The following is a 22,331-nucleotide window of genomic DNA, read 5'->3' on the forward strand; positions in this document are numbered from 1 at the left end:
TAAGAAACAGCTGACTCCAGTGTCCCCCTCTTTTGAATCACGTCTCATTTGCTAAAGTGATGCCTCCTTGAAAAAGCCAAGTATCGAAAGGGAAATGGGAGTGGAGTATTGTGGAGCTATGGAGACCCTGCTCTCCTAAGCAGCTCCAAGCCTCAATGCTTAAACACACCCAAGGCTGCGCTGAGATGCATTTCTGTTGACAAGCACGGCTAGATTCTCTTCTTTAAGAACAACAACAGCGCAACATGCAAATCCAGGAAAAGTCCCATGCTTTACAACTTCGCATGCCTGCAGACTCTTCCTCACAAAGTCACGCAACCCCTTGAAATAATGGGGGGGAAGACTCAGAGGGAGTGAGATGCCTGAAGAAGCTCTTGAAATAAATGCTTCCTATGGTGGTCACACAAGGATGTTGGTCTTTCAAACCCCTGTACCTCCTTAAGCACAGGAAGGTTGCAAATAACTTAGAGCAGGGATGGGGAACCTGTGGCCTACCTGGCATTACTGAACTACAACTCCCACTGTGCCTGACTAACGGCCATGCTATGTTTCGGGCAGATGGGAGTTGGAGTCTGGGGGGCCATGGGCTGCCCCTCCTTGGCTTAGATCATTCGTTCAAGCCACATGCAAGATTGCAGAGGTTGTGCACAGCTGAAGGCAGGTGGAAGGATGTATTCCAAGGGTCAATACTTTGGCCCCCCTGGGAATAATGTACAATGCTTTTCCCACAGGGCATACATGGACTACAACGGTAGTTGGAGGGATATTCTGATATGTTGTATTTCCCCATTTATTTTTGGTCAGTGCAAAGTTATTCAGAGCAACTGGTGAAAGAAAGACAGGAGAGAACTGCCAGGTACCAAGGAGGCCTCTGAGACACTCCTGAACGATTACACTATAAGCTGGGGGTTCCAGATATTCTTTGGCAAAACACATTCAGCCCACAAGGTCATTTGGTGACAATAAAAATGCAAAATTCAACTGAATTTAACATGTTGTTTTCCAGGACAACTACCACCCTTCAGTGCCCCCAAAATAAACCACACCTTTACACACTAAGGTTGCTTTAATGGAGAAAATGTTTCTTTCCCCTCTACTACTAAAACGTCTACTGCACAGAAGTCTTTAAGTATATTAAAATCCAGCTACTAAGAATGTATAAAAAACTGTCTTATTAAAGCATTTGTTGGTCAAATATCTCAATAAGTTCCCCATGCGCTGGGGAGAAAATGTCAAGTCTGTAAGACATTTTGGAAAGGAGCCAGGAGCAATATTAGTCTGTATCACTTACCAGTAGAAAAATCTAGAATTTGGCAACTCCAAAGTTCAGAGATTAGAAAACCCTGGTTCTGTGAGTTTGTTCAACTGGCCTGCTTTATTCTGTTGCACAATATATAGCAGAGTTTGAGCACTGTATATTCAGTATAGGATGAACAGAGAAGCAGCAGCATTTTAAGAGCAGTCACACCAGGGTGAAGCCTAACTCTGTAAACTGAGTTATCCCTTAAAAAAAGAAAAAGCAGCAGATGCACATTTGTGCACATGTCTATGGACATATGTGTTAATTCTTCATCTTACTTTAAAAAAAACACAAGCCCACTTAAAAGCCACTATTGGGAGAGTTGGTGATGTTACAGGAACTAGCCAATAGGTACCCTTCCATGACAGCCTTCATCAATTCCAGCTAAAGCACTCTAAAAAAACCCTTCATATGTGGGTTTTCAAGAGAGGTGGGAGAAAAAAAACTTCATACAGAGGATTGTTATTAAACCGCCTCTGGTGGGAGGAAAAAGCTGTTTACACAGAGGACTGGAGATGTTATTAAATCGCCTGCTACACTTACAATGTCAGATATGTCTTCAGCCTTATTTTTCAGGGTCTGTCATTGAAAGGGGGGAGGCAGGGAAGCAAGTGATGCAAAAATGGGGGGAAGCACGAAAGGATGACTGAGGAAAAGACGTTGGGTTGTGTGCAATGTTACTTATACATAGATCTATTGAAAGGAATAGACATGACTGACTTAGGCCCATCATTTGTGGAGGATTACATTTTCTTTAGCGTTTGATTCCCCTGTACCCAAGCACATAAAGAGTGAACTTTGGTTTCCACCATGTCCTGGAGAACTTTGGTCATCAAAGGTTTTCAAAATATTAGATCAGCAGTACATTGAGAATGATAGGTCCTTCGTGCTGAAACAGATTGTGGGGAGGGTCATCGCCTTGCGACATCAAAATGAGGGCAAGAATGAGGGGCAACTGGACTCCTCTGTCAAAGCACACACCATACAAACCTCTATCAGCTTCACCCCAGTCAAACTGTCATGGCTTCCCTCCCAAAGAATCCTGGGAACTGTGGCTTGACAATTAGGAGATTACTAGGCGTCACTCATAAAACTACACAGAACTCTTGTGCCAGCTTAAGCTTACGGTGCAGATAAGGCTGCTAGTATCAGTGGCTCTGTTCATGGCACCTGTCAATTTAGGGAACCTTTTTCAACCCAATGGCTGCATATCCTCACAGGGAACATTTGAATGGTGGTGGTGGATGGTACCAGAGGCAAAAATCCAGTGGATATGTGACTCTTACTTTCAAATAGCAGGCAACATGAGAACGGGCCTTTTCTGTGGTGGCTCCGATTGTGGAATGCTCTCCCCAGAGAGGCCTGCCTGGCATCATCATCACATGTCTTTAGGCGCCAGGAAAAACAATCCTTTTTACCCACTGAATAATCTATGGGCTGTTAAAGCTGTGGAGTAGGTGGACTGTTATTATGACTGTTTTATTATGATCCTGTCTGTTGTTATGCTTTTTATTATGTTTTCATTATTGTGCTCTGTAAAATGTCTTCTTAATGTTGTACACCGCCCTGGGATCTTTGGCAGTGTATAAATGGAATAAATAATGATAATAATAATAATACATTCCAGCCACACACAAAAGTCAGAGGTTCCTGCAGCCACAGCTCTCTGTCTTCCATGCAGGCAAGCGAGAGGCATTGTCACAGTTCGAGCCAGGCAAAAGCACTTGAGGAGGCCACGGATCAAGGCCAGGGAGGGGCGTGGCCTCTGGGGTTAGGGGCGTGGCGTAGTGAGAGTCCCGAGGGCAGCAGGGACAGGGAGTCCTGGAGAGACACATTCAACCCCCGGGGCCTGAGGTTTTCCGCCCCCTGTACTAACGCCTCAGACCTGGCCACACACACGCACAAAACCCTCAGCAGACTAAATAGTCAAAATAAGACATTATGGTGTGAGGGGCAGTACTAATTAGGCAAAAGATGCACCCCTTACCTGTTCCAGCCAGTCTTGAGACCCCAAAAATGTATGTAAAAAAGTCAGCAGGGTGTATATATCTATAATTATATATATGTGTGTGTGTGTGTATAGATATATATATTTGTATATTTAAAATGTCATAAAAATAGCAACAATATTTCCTATCAACACCCTGGAGTAAATTCGACCTTGATGTAAATAGCAGCAATTGTTCCCCTCGTTTGGCAGGGGGCGCTCAGTTACACCACGGCAGAATTTGGACCACGAGAGCATCGTTTGCACAAGTTGTAAGCAAAGCCCAGCCAAGCAAACTAACACAGAACTGATTCGATTCACAAGCACTGGTGAACACCTAGTAAATGCACACTGATAAAGAACTCCTTAAACTTTTGTTTCGTTGTCTTTAAAATACACTGCGTCAGTAAAGGCTGGTTCATTTTGATTTGCGCACAAAAAGAGAAATTGGGCAATGGGATTAGGTATATATTTCCCTTGTTCTGTGCCACTTAAAAGGCAGTCCTAAATATTCTATATAGCCCAGATTCAAAAGTTAAGCTCGTATCTCTATACAAAATAAAAAAGGTAGAAAGTCAAATGGTGCCATTATATTACATCAATTATCCATAATATCACAGTGCTAGTTTTTAAATGGCTAAGAGAAGAGAGGCTTAATAGATTTAAAGAGTTCTGTAGCCATGCAAACCCTTTTCGCATTGCCACGGATTGCTGATCGTAGCCTTACTCGAACAAGGCAATTTCATTTAAAAGTGCTAACTGCAACAAATTCAGCTTGCTCATGTTTAGTTTACATGTTTCGTGTTTACTTTAATAATCACTGGAATGTATTTCCGCAATGCGATCCGCTTCCTCCCAAAGGAGATTTAAATGATATGAACGCCAGCCTGAAAAGGTAAACTTTTTGAAAGGAACAGTTCTAAAGCCTACAAATTCCTGGTCACATACTAACTTTTTTTTTTTTTTAAGGAAAAAAAACCCTTTTGCAATTTTTAAATAGATCACTCTGACATGTCTTCAGAATATGCTAGCTTTCTGATTAAGTTCACACCAAATCTCCGACTTCTGGCCCACTGAATGAAGTTCCTCAGTCATCATCTTCAGTTCTGGTTTCAGCGGATTCTGTACTGTCTCCCATGTCCTGATGTGGCGAAGCACCTGGAGGAGAAAACGTTTACTGGCTGTTTAGTTTCAGATGAACTTTCACTCGTCTGCAACATTCAGCCGCCTGAAGCAGTCCCTATTTCATGCTAAGATCAACACTCTTGCAGCACTGTCAAGATACCAGTCCTTAACTTTATCTACCCCTTTCTCTTTTTTAAATTAATCCATTTGTTTTTCAAAAGTGCCAATGGAACAAAAGGGAGGGGGTATCAAAAATGTAAACTACAAAGTGTCACCCCCGGGAATGACAAAAGTACGAAGATACAGCTCCAAAAGGATAATAATACTCATGTCATCTACCCCTTTTTCAGCCTCTTCATAGGAACACAGAAAGCTGTCTTATATGGAGACCTCGTCTGCACTACACATTTAAATCAACATCATACCTCGGGTTACAGATGCTTCAGTTGCATTTTTTTGGGTTACGGACACACCGAAACCCGCAAGTACCGGAGCGGGTTACTTCCGGGTTTCGGCGGTTGCGCATGTGCAGAAGTGCTAAATCACGCTTTGCGCATGCGCAGAAGACCAAATCACAACTCACACATGCGCAGACGCACCGTTGTGGGTTGCAAACGTGCATTCTGCATGGATCAGGTTCGCAACCCAAGTGTCCACAGTACATTGGTACCTCCAGTTGTGAACGGGATCCGTTCCGGAGGTCCGGTGGGATCCCGAGGTTTCTGCAACCTGAGGATCACTATTCTGCGCATGTGCGCAGCAGCAGGCTGCTTCTGCACATGCGCACGCGGTAAAACCTCGTCCGATACTTCCGGCTTTGCCGCTTTTGTAACATGAAGTTTATGTAACCAGAGGGTTACGTAAGCCGAGGTGCTGCTGTACCCTAAAACAGTCATGGCTTCCCCTAAGGAATCCTGGGAAGTGTTGTTTGTCAGCGGCACTGAGTGTTGTTAGGAGACTGCCCTAATCCCCTTGCGGAATTGCAATTCCCAAAGTGGTTCAATGTGTCAGAGTGGTGCATAAGCACATCCTTGCAGAGAGAAGTCAAGAAATGGTTAAATGAGCATTCTTGTCTTGCACCTGCAGCTCAAGGTCACGAGTTCAATGAACTTGTGAGGTGTGTCAGAGGCAAATAACTGTGCTAAGGAGAGTATAAGTGGTCTTGTGTTATCAACAATTTGTGGGCTGGAACCTAACCTTCCTGTCTTGGGTCACTGCTGTGAGGGTGCTTTGCTGGAAACACTTCATTTGCTCTATTCTGCAAGCTGCCAGTCTGGAATGAGAGGTAGACTGAGGTATGACCCCTTTCTACTACAGTCCTGAATGTGTTTAACTACACAAGCGATCGAAACCTCTGAGGACCATAGAAATGCTAGAGAACTGTTCTTCTACTAAAGGTAAAGGGACCCCTGACCATTAGGTCCAGTCGTGACCGACTCTGGGGTTGCGGCGCTCATCTTGCTTTATTGGCCGTGGGAGCCGGCGTAGAAATTCCGGGTCATGTGGCCAGCATGACTAAGCTGCTTCTGGTGAACCAGAGCAGTGCACGGAAATGCTGTTTACCCTCCCGCCGGAGCGGTACCTATTTATCTGCTTGCACTTTGATGTGCTTTCAAACTGCTAGGTTGGCAGGAGCAGGGACCAAGCAACGGGAGCTCACTCCGTCATGGGGATTTGAACCGCCAACCTTCTGATTGGCAAGTCCTAGGCTCTGTGGTTTAACCCACAGCGCCACCCGCGTCCCTTGAGTTCTTCTACTACCTGTCAGTAAAAATATACTGTTGCTGACCTTACTCAACTATCCGGCATATTTTCTTCTACAAGCAACGTCCTGTGTTCAATGCATAGCTGTCAACCTTTCCCTTTTCTTGCGAGGAATCCTATTTGGAATAAGGGAATTTCCCTTTAAAAAAGGGAAACGTTGACAGCTATGGTTCAATGACACAATTCGGCGTGGAGCTGTCTGCGCTCTGCTCATGCCGTAACACAACGATGAATTCCTCATCCCAGGAAAAGTCTGGGAACTGTCGCTCTGTGGGAAGCCATGGCTGTTTAGAGTGGCATGACACAGCCTTATAGCAATATACAGTGCAGATGGGGCCTTCCTCAGAGCACCAGTTAATCTACCTCAGCAAGGTTGCCAGAAGTCAACAAAGCTTTCTAGGAAAGCACTCTGGCGATTGTCAAAGGGACGCAACAGGGTGGAGATGCTTCATCCTGCTGTATCCTTTTCAGAGGGGGGCAGGCTTCTCCTTGGAAATATTGGGGGGCCTGCCCCCCCCCCCAGATGGTGCCCCTGCAGGGAGGCCTCTAAAAGAAGGTGGGGAAACTTGGAGAAGACCACTTCTGCATTCCCACGGTCTTCAGATAAGCAGCTTGGAGGGTGACACAGAAAGGAAGACCGGAGGCCTCACAGCTCTCAAAGAGCTGGGAAGGGACGTCAGGAAATCGGCAGATTGTACCCACAGTCCCTGTGGCTTCAGAGGCAAAGGGGCAGGTGGGATTCTGAGGGGAGCCAGGAAGGTTGCTCTTCTTCCTCCCTGACGAAGAGCAGGGCCTCTTCCACCTGAGGAAAGAGCGAGGATGAATTCCAGTCGCCCTCTGAGGGTGAAGTAAAAGAGGTTCTGTAACATTTCGTGACTCACGAGGTGCAAAGCAAGTTCCATGGCACTTCGTGTCTCTGAGGGGCAAAGAAACAACCAGTCCTATGAGAGCAGCATAGCTCAGTCAGGAAGAGCATGGCACTCTTAATCTCCGGGTTGTGGGTTTGGGCAAAATATTCCTACATTGCAAGGGGTTGGACTAGATGACTCTCGTGATCCTTTCTGACTCTATGATTATGTTACTTTATTACTTCAGTACAGTGGTACCTCGGGTTAAGTACTTAATTCGTTCCGGAGGTCTGTTCTTAACCTGAAACTGTTTTTAACCTGAAGCCTCCCGCTGTCACTGCATTGCTGCAGCACGGTTTCTGTTCTCATCCTGAAGCAAAGTTCTTAACCCGAGGTACTATTTCTGGGTTAGCGGAGTCTGCAGCCTGAAGCGTCTGTAACTTGAAGCGTATGTGACCTGAGGTACCACTGTACTCTGAAGGGTGAAGAAAGAAGCTTTGCCCTATACAGTGGTGCCCCGCAAGATGAATGCCTTGCAAGATGGAAAACCTGCTAGACGAAAGGGTTTTCCGTTTTGGAGGCGCTTCGCAAAACGAATTTCCCTATGGGCTTGCTTTGCAAGACGAAAATGTCTTGTGAGTTCCTGCAGGGTTTTTTCCTTTTTTTCTCCCTTTTCCTAAGCCCTAAGCCACTTATCAGCTGATCCGCTGATAAGCCGCTTATCAGCTGATCCGCTAAAAGCCCCAAAATGCTAATAGCGTTAATCCGCTAAGCTGTCAATGGGCTTGCTTCGCAAGACGAAAAAACCGCTATACGAAGAGCCTCACAGAACGGATTAATTTTGTCTTGCAAGGCACCACTGTAAAAAGCGACCTATGAATACAGTCAACCAACCAACTAATCAATGCAGCAACTAGGGGCAGTATTTAGGGACAGTCAATGAAGAGGCACCAGCTTGTCATATTCTTTTACAGGAGATTTTGCACAACGTAGGCATGGCATACCCTTCCGCCATTTTGAAAGTGTCGTTTCAGGCTCCCCTCCCACCCCCTGGTAAAGGTTAAATTAAATGACCCATACTTTCAAGATCCATTTTCTGCTGTTGAGCCCTCTGCGCAGCGAGAGCCTTCTTGTCCTCCATGGATTTCAGATCGTCTGGTGGCCAGCGAAGCTCTCCGCTTTCAACATCCCCCGTCTCGGATGGCTCTACGACAATGGAGGGTAATCTTTTCGACAGCTTGGGGTACTTTTCGTGTGCCTCTGGAAAAGCCTAAGGTGATATTTCATTTCATTTACCTTATATATTATTTTTTGACATTTCTCAACAGAGAGCAAGGGGCAGACAAGTCTGGATCTTGGCTGCATCGACTCGCTGGGGAATTCATCAGGACATGCCTATGGAAATGAAGGTGAACTACACAAAAGCAAGGGGGTTGTTCTTGTGCAGCTCCTGTTCAGCTCAAGGAGGCGCATGGAGGAGAATTTTCTGTGGATCATGCTCCATAGTAATGAGTGGAAGTTGAGAACCATTTGTATTTTCTGCTTCACACACCAAAAGGATTTGAAATGGCCGAAGACAATAGCAAAGATTCATTAACAAGCTGATTTTCCAAATTTCAAAAAAAAAGAAAGGTCTGAACATCATCTAAAGGTAAAGGTAAAGGACCCCTGACAGTTAAGTCCAGCCATGAACAACTCTGGGGTTGTGGCGCTGTATTGTTTTTAACACTGATTGGGAGCCGCCCAGAGTGGCTGGGGAAACTCAGCCAGATGGGCGGGGTATAAATAATAAATTATTATTATTATTATTATCTTGCTTTATTGGCCAAGGGAGCTGGTGTATAGCTTCCGGGTCATGTGGCCAGCATGACTTAGCCGCTTCTGGCGAACCAGAGCAGTGCACGGAAACGCCGTTTACCTTCCCGCGGGAGTGGTACCTATTTATCTACTTGCACTTTGCCATGCTTTCTAACTGCTAGGTTGGCAGGAGCAGGGACCGAGCAACGGGAGCTCACCCTGTTGCGGGGATTCGAACCGCTGACCTTCCGATCAGCAAACCCTAACAACACCTACTTTAAAAATAAATAAATACCTATCATGTTTGTGGAAGGGGCAGCTACTTCATGACCAGTAGGTTTGAATGCAATGTCTTCCTGTGGCTGCATGCCTTGTTGAGAAAGTTATTTTACTGGAGAGTAATCTGGAGGAGAGTGGATTTAACTGATAAAGGTTTATTTTCTCAATTTGGATGCGGAGTCCTTTTCACTCAAGGATGAACACGTCAGCTTGAAACATGCCAGAACATTGAGAAAATGAGTTTTAAAGAAAACCTTCCTTGCACCCATGTGGTTGCCTCTCTACAAATTAATGATTTGAAGCCGTTCTCATTGGAACGAGAGCCAGGGGTCCCTCCACCCACAACCTCCACGTTGCCTGCTGGCTAAAGTAGTTGCCGACCAGACATGGTTGCCATGGAGGCAATTGAAAAGGAAAAACGGTTTAACATTCACACTCGGTCTCTGGTAACAAAAGGCAACGTTTGCACTACTAAATCAAGACCTTCATCTTCAACCCTTTGTGCTTTACTAGCGGTGCTGCGTTATGAGTTATTCATGGTTTCTTGGGGCAACAGTCGTTTGCTGTGATGCGTTGCTATTGACGCCTCATCATTCTGGGGAAGAATATGGCGCAATGCAAACAACAACAACAACAACTGGTGTTTAATAACCCGCTGTGAAAATGCGTGACAATCCCCAACCCAAAGCACGGTGTATGCTCAATTAACAAATATATTTTGGTAGGTGCAGAGAGGATTGCCAGTGAGCCAAATAAATAAATAGCTGGAAATATAAGAAGAGCCTGCTAGAACATCAGTTCCAGCATCCTGTTCTGACAGTGGCCAACTAGAAGACTCTTGTAAGCTAGCATTCCGACAGTGGAGGTAGCAAATACTTGAAATGGATCCATCAATATCAATAGGGATGGTTGAATCCATTGATTCAAGTTGATGACTAATGTAAGTCCACGGATCTCATTGAGGGGTCTACCCCAAGTAGGACTTATTTAGATACGACACTCTGTCCCAGGCCACCACCATTATATGCTTTCTCATTCTTCTCGGTGCTGTCAATGCCACTTGTCGGATCATATTATTCAGGAGAATGAATGCAGCTCTGCAAGGGAAAAGATGCCTCATTCATTCGAGCACATTTCTGGCCTCAGCCCTGAATAAATATGTGTCGTCTGCCTGACCACCTGTTGAGTGGCAATGGTAGCTATTCTCATTCTCAGAGCTGCCTATGCAGTTAGCAAGAATCCTTGTTTTTTTTTAAGTGTAACACTCAAAATGATAAAAGCTCATTCTGTTGTGAAGGACTACATGAGTCCTCTATACCCAAGTACCACTGAAGGAGAGAACTGTAAGAAGAAGAAAAACACTTAGTAAGTTAATATGTCTGTGTGGGTGTACATGTTCTGTTGCACTAAGTTCCAGAAACTTAGTGGATTGTGACATTTACTTGTAGTTCTTGAGTTTCTTCCGAGGTCTGAAGGAACTGGTCAGAAATATTTGAAGGTCTATCAGTAAATTTCAAGTCCTCCTGACAGCTCTCAGCAAAATGTCATCTTCATTCTCATCATTTGCTGGCAGAAGAAATTTGCCACGCACCATGGGCGTATAAATGTTAAACCTCAATACATTCATGACAATTCCCAGTAGGCTGCCTAAACTTTTAAGAATTACCAGTAAATATAAACCACAATCCAAGTTCTGACATTTACTAGAACTAACACATATTGAGAAGAATTCACACAGTAGGCATAGGAATTGTTACCAGTAATATCAGAGGCGTGAAGAAACATGTGATATTCTAGCATCAGACATAATTCCCCAAAAGATGCCATCCAGATCTGTGGCAACATCTGGGTAAGAAGTGCTCATACCTTTCGTACCTTGTTCCAAACCCCAAATTAATTAAAAACTTAAATCTCTGCAATGCTTTACACTCAGTTGGGCTTAACTTCTGAGCAGACATGCTTAGCATGGTAACAGTGAAATTCTACATGCATTTACTTTGGTGTAAGTTCCACTGTGTATAATAGGATTTACACTGGGGACAAGGATGAGTTCCAAACGAGGATCCTTATTTATTCATTTGTTTACTGAACATGAACTGGCTGTGGCTGATGTAGTCTAAAACATCTAGAGAACATCAGGTTGATGGAAGGCTTCCATAAAGGCATAAATTATTATAAAGAACTGTATGTTGTTTTAAAGGAGGTAGGCAACCTAAGGACCAGGGGGCTGGATGCAGCCCAATCGCCTTCTAAATCCAGCCCACTGATGGTCCAGGAATCAGCGTGTTTTTACATGAGTAGACTGTGTCCTTTTATTTAAAAAGCATCTCTGGGTTATTTGTGGGGCATAGGAATTGGTTCATCCCCCCCCCAAAAAAAATATAGTCTGGCCCACCACATGGTCTGAGGGACAGTGGGCTGGCCCACAGCTGAAAAAGGCTGCTGACCCCTGCTTTAAAGACATTAAGACTGCAATCCTATCCACACTTGCCTAAAGCTTACCCCTGAGTAGGATTAGACTTAACTGTGGATGCTTTTAAACCAAGCTGCAAAAGTTTATTGAATTACTACTGTTAGGTCCTGGGGGGGAACTGAGGTCTCGACTCAGGTAAAAGCCTGGCCTACTAAACCTCTGTGGTTATTAACTCAGTCTGAAAAAAGTTCATTTGGGGAACACCTTGAGATGCCTATGGATTGCTCTGACGGCATCATTCTCACCTTATTATTTTGCATGTTAATCCCCTGAAAATGGACGCCAGCCAGGACAGAGAGCAGCTCTCCAGTCTCTAAAGCAGAGGTCCAAAAACAGCTGTCCAAAAATGCTGCAGCCAGAACGGGGTACCCATTCCAAGTGCTGACCGTTCCAATGCATAAATCAGGACTGGCTTACCTGCGGCCCTCCAGATGTTCTGGACTATGATTCCCATCATCCCTGACCATTGAAAGAGGCTGATGTGAGTTGGAGTCCAACATCTGAAAGGCCACAGGTTCCCTATCCCTGCTGTAGATCCTGCGTATACCTTTTCGGTTTTATGCACTTAACTGATGACACGTCGATGTGGCTGCACAGCTGACTGCTCTGCCTGGGCTATGATGAAACATTGTTAGCTGCCATTGAAGCCGACATGAATTTCGCCCCAGGCTTCAAAGGAACAGCAAAAGAAGGAAAGAAGAAAGCCCGGCTCCTACTCCTTATAAAACGTTTTTTAAAAGAATTCTATTTCTCTATACAGTGTACCTGTAGCATGCTCTTCTCAGTGGCTCCAGGAAGCTAAATACTTTTGACAAACATTAAATAGATAAAATGAGTTGGCTGTAGCATGGTGTGTAATTTGCCTACATTTACCTGGCTGGTGGTGCCTCCTTCTTCCTCAGGCTGGCTCAAGGTAAATTCCTCCATAACAGGTTCGCGGGTGTTCATCACCTCCGTCATGCTGCAATTAGGAGAGGTTTGGATGAATTCCATACACAATTTAAAAATCTACATCGAGAGATGGTCAAATGTGTCAACGCTGGTTTCTTTCCGCCTCTCATTTTCCCAGTCTTAAGTTCAGCTTGCCACATTTCTACATCATTTTCCGTTATAAAAAACCCAACAACTCACAAAGATAATTGCTTTTGCATGTTTGTTATGTAGCTCTCCCCAGTTTACACATAGTTGCAAGTACTTGCACCTAATGCATCGTAACGCTGTATGCAAAATTTCCCCACGTATATACATTTTTGTAAAAAAAAATTAACAAAATTTGGAGAGGTGAATATTTCAGGAACTGTGAAACTGATAGGTTCACATTAAAGTTAAGAACTGAGCTGAATTTCCTACCCCGATATACATATACATTATAAAACTCTCTGCCCCTTTAGAATTTATGTATCTATATTTACACTATATGAGTGAAGTAACCTTTGACACTTGAGGTGCATATTTTTAGATGCTACTCTATTCTTGAGGCTATAATTTGTTTCGAACTGTTAGTAATGTACGTTCAACGGTTGTGTCCCACCCTTAAATCTCAGGGCGAAGAGTGAACAATCAATCAGTCAATCAATCAATCAATCATCACCGGCAGCATAATAACAACTGTAGATCCATTTAATGGAACTGTGGGGGAACTGTTCAGCACAGAATAAATACCTTGCACCAATGCTATTGAACCACCCTGCTCACAGCTCTGCCAGATGCTTGCTCCTCTGTCTGGGTTCTGTTATGCAAAGCTCTTTAAGAATCCTACCCTTATGAGGTATGCTTGGAATTCATAGGCACGTTGATGCTATTCTAGGGTGTTTTGAGGTTCTGCCCAACGGAACAGCCTGGAGCAATTGTTTTATGAAACAGGTGAACTGTCAGTTCTCTCCCCCCCCTCCCCCGGCCTCATTCACTTCATTACAAGGGAACACATTCGGGGTTAAGTTTGCCAACACCTGTCTCCTTCCCCACCTGCTCTGGCGCCCTTCCAGAAAGCAGTAATGACCTCAGCGAGACGTGAATTCTGTGCTAAGGACAATTGTGCACAGTCGACGTGGACTTAATCTGAGTCAAGGTCAAGTCTGTAAAAAAATTTTAGTAGTGTTGCTGATAGGCAATGTTCTGCCCTACCACGCCAAACATATTGTTATCTTCACCCACATTATTAGGGTCTTTTTTTTTTTGCCCTCACCAGCCTTTTTCAACTGCTCCACCGACATTTGACTTCAGCCCTATCCACCACCAATACGTGGCCCCAACAGATGACCCCCAAGGGAATGCAACTGTCAACTCTTACACTAGGAAAGAGATTGAAGCTACATGGACAATGCTTCTTTGAAACATATGCTTTTACTCTGTCCCACACTTACTAAGTTTCAGGAGAAAGTGCTGGATGCTTGTAAGATTTTCAGAGGTGAATATGCTCTTGAACTATATACCCATTGTATGGAAATTGACAACGGGAGAGAAAATGGATTCTACACACCCTAACGGGATGGCATGACAACATTGGCAACAAATGAGCAGATACCTTATAGACAGAGACTTTCTTTGGAGAAATACAATGCTATTTGGAATGAGTTGACACAGAATATATTAGGTTATCAAAAAGTATATGTGTATTAGGATAATAAGAACATACATATCTGTATATTAACGTATGGTAATGTAACACTATTGTTTCTTTTTTCATTCTCACTCACTTTCTTCTTTTTCTCACTCTGTCTTCTATTAAATGAAATTCTCTTCACAAAATATTAATAAAAAAAAAACAAAATAAAGGTTCCCTTGCTGTAGCTGAACCTCAGGAGCAGAGAACAACCAGGGGGCGGGACAACCATTCCCCCTACGCCAGTGGTGGAGAACCTCTGCCTTGTGGGATCACCATTTGGCCTGCCAGGCCATTTCGCCCAAGTCACACCCACCTGCCCTACACCATAAGAACATAAGAAGAGCTCACTGGATCAGGCCAATGGCCCACCCAGCATCCTGTTCTCACAGTGGCCTACCAGATGCCTGTGGGAAACCCATTAGCAGGACTTGAGCACAAGAGCTAATCTCCCCTCTTGTGGTTTCCAGCAGCGGTGTACCTTGGTAATATGGCACCCTGTGCGAGGCCAAAATTTGGCACCCCCTAAGCCCCCTTTCTGTGGGATGCGGGTGGCGCTGTGGGTTAAACCACAGAGCCTAGGACTTGCCGATCAGAAGGTCGGTGGTTCGAATCCCCTCAACGGGGTGAGCTCCCGTTGCTCGGTCCCTGCTCCTGCCCACCTAGCAGTTTGAAAGCACGTCAAAGTGCAAGTAGATAAATAGGTACCACTCTGGTGGGAAGGTAAATGGTGTTTCCTAATGGTCAGGGGGCCCTTTACCTTTAAGCCCCCTCTCTTGCTTCCCAAAGCCGGGTAAGCAAGGTGGCAGGCTTTGGGACGGAGGCACAAGGCTCTGGGAGGGTCAAAGAGCCCTCTAGTCTTCTTTCCAAAGCTGAGCACGCAGTCAGGACCCCGCCAGAGCCCTCGCAACTCCTTTCCAAATCAAGCACTTACTAGGCTTTGCGAAGCGGGCGGGAAGGTGCCCTCTCAGCTCGGCGCCCTGTGCACTGCCCTAAATCCGCCTCTTGTTTCCAACAACTGGTATTCAGAAGCATAACCCCTCTGACAGCAGATGTAGAAGACAGCCATTGTGGCCAGGAGCTGCTGCTGCACAGCCTCCAGTGTAGGGCAGGTAAAAATCTGACTCAGCTGAAAGGCATTCTGCCGGCACTTATGAACAGCTGATTGGCAGTGCCTGCAAAGGCCTATGCAAAATGCTGGGCAAGATAAGAGCTTTGAAAGGGCCTTCTGAAGACACGTGTGGGAAAAGAATAAAAATTAAAATAAATCACACTATGACAGGTGTCTGGCTCCACCCGCCTGCCAAATGTGGCCCACAAGGTGTGTGGGGGAGATAGCTACCTGGCCCTTTGGCCAGATTCATTCCTCCTCCTGCCCTGCCCTACAAAAACCCTCAAGTTGTCCCTCATTCAGCACCAAAACAGCAGGTGTTCATGTGTATCCGTAATCATAAGAGTTACCAAGCCCCACAATTTTTACTCCCACCCTCCACCCACTCTCCTGAGCACTGTTGAGATTCTAGTTGGGGGGGGGGGAATCATTTTGATTCCGAAGGCAAATGTTTTCAGGACAAATAATAATTACTGTCAAGCCTCGTGGGCTGCTCACCATGTTGATATGCATCCAGTTCATTGCCAGGGACTCTGTGAAGCATATCATTAGGCGATTTAGGGCAAGGTGTCAGCAGGATGCTAATGATACCCAGCTCTACTTCTCTGTAACATCTGAATCAAGAGAGGCTGTGTGCATGTCCTAAGCTGGTGCCTGGATGCAATCACAGGTCTGATATGGGCTAATAAACTGTGCCTGAATCCTGATCATACGGAAGAGCCTATGGATCAGGCATAGGCAAACTCGGCCCTCCAGATATTTTGGGACTACAACTCTCATCACCCCTAGCTAACAGGACCAGTGGTCAGGGATGATGGGAATTGTAGTCCCAAAACATCTGGAGGGCTGAGTTTGCCTATGCCTGCTATGGATAGTCAATTCCCAGGTATGGAAACTGGATTGTACACTAGTTCTGGATGGGCCTGAGCTGCCTGTAAAGGAGCTGGTGTATCACTGGGTGTGCTCCGAGATCCTTAACTGTTATTACAAGCCCAGGTGACCAACTTCAACCAACTACAATGATTTCTGGGCAGGGAGAGGGCCATGCACTATAGAAGCATCTAGTACAACCCCTTGCAATGCAGGAATCTCAGCTCAAGCATCCATGACAGATGGCCATCCATTGGTAATTAAGACAATTAAGACTACTGCAATGTACACGGACAAGAGGGCTTTTCCAGATCTTCTAACTCAGCTCTTTTAGTTGAAGATGCAGGAGGCTGAATCTGAACCTGGGACCTTCTACACCCAAAGCAAGTGTCCTGCCACTGAGCAATGGTTGTACCCCCCAGTTGGAGTACATGCGACTCCCCACTGACACAGTTGGAGGGGGTGTCCGTGCACATAAGTGAAATCAAATAAAGTGAGGAGCACCCTCTAAACCAATGTTTCTTAACCTTTTTCTGATTGTTGCCCCCTTCCAACCTTGTTTCCTTCCTGTGCCCCCCCCAGCCTACCAGTAGAAAGGTAGCTATTTAAATGTTTTGTTTGTAAATAGAACATGTTTTATTTAATTTTTTATAATTTATACAAAATACAATTACATAAAAATTTATACTTTAGGTCTTTCTCAATCAATGTGACCCTTGGGCTTGATGACCAGAAACAAACTTTTTAATATCTGGTTCTGTTGTTGTGAGGGATAACCAGAGATCACCTCTGTTCATTATGTTAAGGCGATTCCGTGTTAGGTTGAATAAATAAATTCACATGACTGAAACCTCATTCTCCCAAATATAAAATGCCATGAATGTTTTCTTTTCTTGGTCACTTCTCTCTTTTCTTCACTTCTCACTTTCCTCTAGTCTGTGGCTCCCTAATCTTGTGCCATGGGCCCCCATTTGCACAATTTTCACCTGTGCCCCCCTTAAAATATCCTGGGGGGCTCCCAGGGAGCCATATGGCTCCTGGTTGAGAAACTAAAGACCCTCCCTGCAACATGCTCTCCAATCCAGACCAAAAATACTGTATCCAAAAATATCCACAACTAGAATTAAAGCTCTGGGACTGGGAGGATGGAGGAGAGGCAGGAAAGCAGCAGCAGCTGCTGCTGCACTACCACGCACATCAGCTGTTAGGCGGGGAGGCTGAGCAGCTGAAACAAGACTTGCTGCACCTCCGGTCTCTTTGAGGCTTACTCCAGCCTCATTGATGTCCTCTTCCGGCCCTTAGGATGGTCTCCTTGCAAGCCACGAGGACCGTCCAGCTCTCTCCCACCATTTCCGGGTTTAATTGTTTCCCATTGCCGTGCATATGTGCTACGTCGTGTGAGTCTAGCAAGCGTAAGTGGAGAATCACCTGTACCATGTTTAACACAGGCCTAAAAACATCCGCGAACCTCTAAGCCAGATGCAGCCTATCTGCAATGTATGGCAGATCCCCAGTGTCTCAAAACGTCTCCTGTGTTGCCAAGTATCAAGAGACTACAGAAATGAAAGGGCCCACACACACACCCCAAAAAAAGAAGAGGAGGAAGAAGGGGGCAGAAATTGAGATGCAATACATCGCTGGCGAACTGCGTTCAGTTGTCTGGGACACTGCAACAAGGGGCAATGCCACTGGGAGTAAGTTAGTACTGCTTTAAGGAGGAGGCATTAACTTTCCAAGGGCGAAAAACCTCATGAGCAGACCAGATCGGGGCCTGTAATGAGATGCTACTGGCATCCCAGCTGCTCACGATGGGACCTATCCCTTATGAAACAGCTGCTGCAGACATGCCCAGAATTAGGAAAGACAAATGGCTCTGTCTGGGAGGGGGAAAGCGGAGAATGTTGCATGCCACAGCCACAACAGATGCCTGAATGAATCAGCTTCTGTGCTGATTAAATTAGACCATTCTCCTCTCTCTTCCCTGCTTCCGTTGCACGTAAAGGGGGAATTTTGTGGCGCAAGATGGCAGAATGTTACGCCATTCCAGAAAAAAAAAGAACAGAAAACCAGATACATGGCAGAGGATCAGGTTTGATCTAGGAGGAATTAAAAACGGCTCACGAACTCCACACAGAAGTGCTTGCCCGAGGGAAGAGGCGAGGTGGGCAAGGAGCGCGGGAGTAGATAATGCCGCCTGCAAGAGCAGCGAGGCTTAAATATCGAGGTATCTCCTGAAAAATACTCCATAGAAATACTGCTAATGGGGAGGAATTGCACCTCCCCATCCATGCAGTTGCAAGATAACAAATGGGCTCCATGCTAAGAATTCTTTATAGCTGACTGTCAGTCACCAGGAGGTTCAAAATCCCTGAGGATGGGGAGGCATGCAGGGACTGAAGCCACTGTCCTAGACTGAGGTCAAACCATAAGATGCCTCCCTTATAGTCCACAAGGGAGATGGGAAGCAGTGGGGGGAGAGCTCTCGGACAACTGGCAGAATAAAAAATGATGCGCACAGGATGCTTGGGAGCTGGCGGTTTCTGGCTAGTGTGGTCTCCAGGAAATCCAGATTGTTGCAACTTGGCACTGCAGCTTGGTGGGAAACATTGGCAGGGAGAATTTAATTGCTCCGGGAGCAGAGAAATGTGGTGTGCATAGCAGCGTGTAATAATGTGAGGGCTGAATTTTCAAAACCAAAGATTTTAAAATAAATAAATGATTTAAATATGTAAGGTGCTGGTCTTCCTGACCACTGACGTCAGGGGTAAAGATAAGGTAAGGTGAAGGACCCCTGGACCGGTTAAGTCCAGTCAAAGGCGACTATGGGGTTGCGGTGCTCATCTTGCTTTCGGGCCGAGGGAGCTGGCGTTTGTCCACAAACAGCTTTCTGGGTCATGTGGCCAACATGACTAAACCGCTTCTGGTGCAACGGAACACCGTGACGGAAACCAGAGCACACGGAAATGCTGTTTACCTTCCTGCCACAGCGATACCTATTTATCAACTTGCACTAGCGTGCTTTCAAATTGCTAGGTTGGCAGGAGCTGGGACAGAGCAACGGGAGCTCACCCTGTCGCGCGGATTCAAACCACTAACCTTCCGATTGGCAAGCCCAAGAGGTTCAGTGGTTTAGACCACAGCACCATCCAATGTCAGGGGTGGATCTGTAGCGACTCCACAGTGACAAATGCCACTCCGCAGATGTACAATGGACATCTTTCCTTTGTCGTCTTTTTAACATGTTGCAAGGATGGCTTTCAAAATCAGGGCCCAGGATTGAATTCCGGCAAACAAGAGCCCCAGCTGCACATGGAAAGCAAAGGTTTAAAATATGATGGCATTTCTGGAAGCTACTTTGGAAGGGCTGTGGCTCAGTGGTAGAGGATATGCTTCGCCTGCGCAAGGTCACAGGGTCAGTCTTGAAGAGCCACTCTCTCAGTGGTTTGGTTCGCACAGCAGACTAAGCCAAACATCAGCTTAGCAAGACTGTGCAAGCTCCTCAGTGGTCTTCTTTTGCTGCCATGCCACACTAAACCAAGATTTGTTTTAGTGTGCCATCCCAACTGAGGCTCGTAGTGAAGCTCTCTCCTCATCAACCATGAGTTGTAACAAACCTGGCTGGTTCTAATTTTCTCTCCGCAATTGCTGCAGCAGCCATCAAAAACGTGTGCTGAATAGTCTGCCTTTGGGGGGGACTACAGAGAAAATCATGAATATATACAGGCTACCCCTATTTTGTGCCCATTCAAAGAATGTGCAGCCATGCACAAGTAGGCTGTGGGCCATTTTCGGACCTGGAAGAGGGAAGAATGGGGGTGGAACAGGGGCAGGGTATAGGCACAGTGGGGCAGACTTAAGCATGCTCTGCTGACATGCACAATGACCCAGAATACAACCCCCATGCAAAGCAGAGGTTGCCTGTATGCAGTGCTTTTTTCCTGGGGGTATGCAGGGGTACGCATACCCCTAAACATTTTGTGAATCTTTGTGCTTTTGTCCATTTACTGTATTTATTTTTCCCGATTTGAACTATAAAATGGTGATTTTCTTGAGTTAAAATGAGAGCACCCCTAAACATCTTTTTAGAAAAAAAGCACTGCCTCTGTGTGTGTGTGTGTGTGTGTGTGTGTGTATATACACGCACAGAGGGATGCTGGTAGCCCTGTGGTCTAAACCACCAAGCCTCTTGAGCTTGCTGATCATCAGGTTGGTAGTTCGAATCCGCACAACGAGGTGAGCTCCCGTTGCTCTGTCCCAGCTCCTGCCAACCTAGAAGTTCGAAAGCATACCAGCACGAGTAGATAAATAGGTACCACTGCGGCAGGAAGGTAAACAGCTCTGCTATCTGTCACGGTGTTCCATGCTCCAGAAGTGGTTTAGTCATACTGGCCACATGACCCGGAAAAGTTGTCTGCAGACAAACGCCGGCTCCCTCGGCCTGAAAGTGGAGATGAGTGCTGCACTCCATCGTCAAATTCGACTGGACTTATCCGTCCAGGGCTCCTTTACCTCTACCTTACCTTTACACTCACACACACAAATAATGATAATAATTAAACAGCCCACAGTGCCTTTATAGGAAAAAAAACCTGGTTTGTCATATAGAAGCTGGCAACATAATGTTGACCATGCCTCTTTCAGGCATATGTCCTTCTGTGTCCTATAGTGCCTTCTTTCAGGTCAATAATTACTCTTCTTGTAAACTTTGGTTTAGAAGAAATCCTTGATCTTTGCGGATGTTCCCACACTTTTAAATTATATTCCTGCGATGTGAGGACTAACAGATGGGCAACAGAAGTGAATCCTGAGAGCCCTTATGGCTTCAAAGAGACTTATACTTCAAGGCTGTAAGGATAAACACTCACCATCCATTTCTCAGTAGACTGAAAATCTCACTGCCCTTTCTACATCTTGTAATAGCCAATATCTGGATTTCAATTTGGACGTATGGACCGCTTATACGAAGTCAGGAATGACAGATTATTTATATTGTTAATGTCAGCTGATGATGTTTTCATTTTTTGATGTTTCATATTTGTAATAATAATAATAATAATAATAATAATAATAATAATAATAAATGCATATGCTAGCACCACTTGATCCATCATGGTTTGAAGGTTGATGGCATTATGCAGAAATAGCTCATTCTCCAGTCCTTTCTAGGGTTGCCATATTTTAAAAAGTGAAAATCCAGACACAAAAGTCATTGAGCTTTTTTCCCTACAAAATCTCCCCCATCCCCAAGTATAGTTTTTACCAATTTCACACACACACAAAAAAAAAATCAACACTTCCGATATACATTTTTGCCACTTTTCGAAAATTCCGCCCGGATGCCATTTTCGACAGATGAATCTCAGCTATATCCAGGAAATCCCAGACGTGTGGCAGCCCTAGTCCTTTCTGGACTGTACCACTTTGGCACAGGAAGTGAATGGTTCAGCTCCCCACAATAAAACAGTGCATGTGAAAAGGTTGCATATTGGCAGTGCAGTTAGAAGAAGACAATTTTTTGGGGGGGGGGGCAGGTTTCAGGGTTCATATTATTTTTTCTTCTCACAACACCCTGCGTGGGTGTCTGAGGGCCCCGCTCCTTCTTGCCACTCACCATCTGGCCTGGGGCGGGGCCTGAAGCCCCATAAGGACTGCTGGACTCTGCTGCCCAGGAGGACTCTCCTGTATGTGAGTGTCTGAGGGCCCTGCTCCTTCTTGCCACTCACCATCTGGCCTGGGGCGGGGCCTGAAGCCTCATAAAGGACTGCTGGACTCTGCTGCCCAGGAGGACTCTCCTGTGTGGGTGTCTGAGGGCCCTGCTCCTTCCTGCCACTCACCATCTGGCCTGGGGTGGGGCCTGAAGCCTCATAAAGGACTGCTGCACTCCGCTGCCCAGGAGGACTCTCCTGTGTGGGTGTCTGAGGGCCCTGCTCCTTCCTGCCACTCACCATCTGGCCTGGGGCGGGGCCTGAAGCCTCATAAAGGACTGCTGCACTCCGCTGCCCAGGAGGACTCTCCTGCGTGGGTGTCTGAGGGCCCTGCTCCTTCTTGCCACTCACCATCTGGCCTGGGGCGGGGCCTGAAGCCCCATAAGGACTGCTGGACTCTGCTGCCCAGGAGGACTCTCCTGTGTGGGTGTCTGAGGGCCCTGCTCCTTCCTGCCACTCACCATCTGGCC

General features: G+C 45.8%; 1 protein-coding gene and 1 long non-coding RNA gene across 3 annotated transcripts in view; one reads left to right on the plus strand and one right to left on the minus strand.

Moving 5' to 3' along the window:
- Positions 1-627: 627 nt before the first annotated feature.
- LBHD2 (LBH domain containing 2) overlaps positions 628-22,331 on the minus strand; it is a 62,635-nt gene continuing 40,931 nt past the window's right edge. Inside the window, exons 1-4 of one of the 2 annotated variants that reach the window (XM_079963546.1) lie at positions 13,236-13,347; positions 12,447-12,534; positions 8,105-8,294; positions 628-4,445 (exon numbers count right to left, since the gene is read on the minus strand). In XM_079963546.1, the coding sequence (XP_079819672.1) occupies positions 4,375-4,445; positions 8,105-8,294; positions 12,447-12,533 (348 nt within the window). In that variant the 5' untranslated portion in view covers position 12,534; positions 13,236-13,347 and the 3' untranslated portion in view covers positions 628-4,374. Of the gene's footprint in view, positions 4,446-8,104; positions 8,295-12,446; positions 12,535-13,235; positions 13,348-22,331 lie in introns of those variants that run through there. The other variant, XM_079963547.1, reaches the window with a different exon arrangement.
- Positions 13,443-14,227, plus strand: LOC307208810. Its single transcript, XR_013835242.1, has 2 exons — positions 13,443-13,641; positions 13,762-14,227. It is a non-coding gene; the product is annotated as an uncharacterized lncRNA (long non-coding RNA).

This window comes from Podarcis cretensis, assembly GCF_951804945.1.
Source record: "Podarcis cretensis genome assembly, chromosome: 1".
NCBI classification, from domain to species: Eukaryota; Metazoa; Chordata; class Lepidosauria; order Squamata; family Lacertidae; genus Podarcis; species Podarcis cretensis.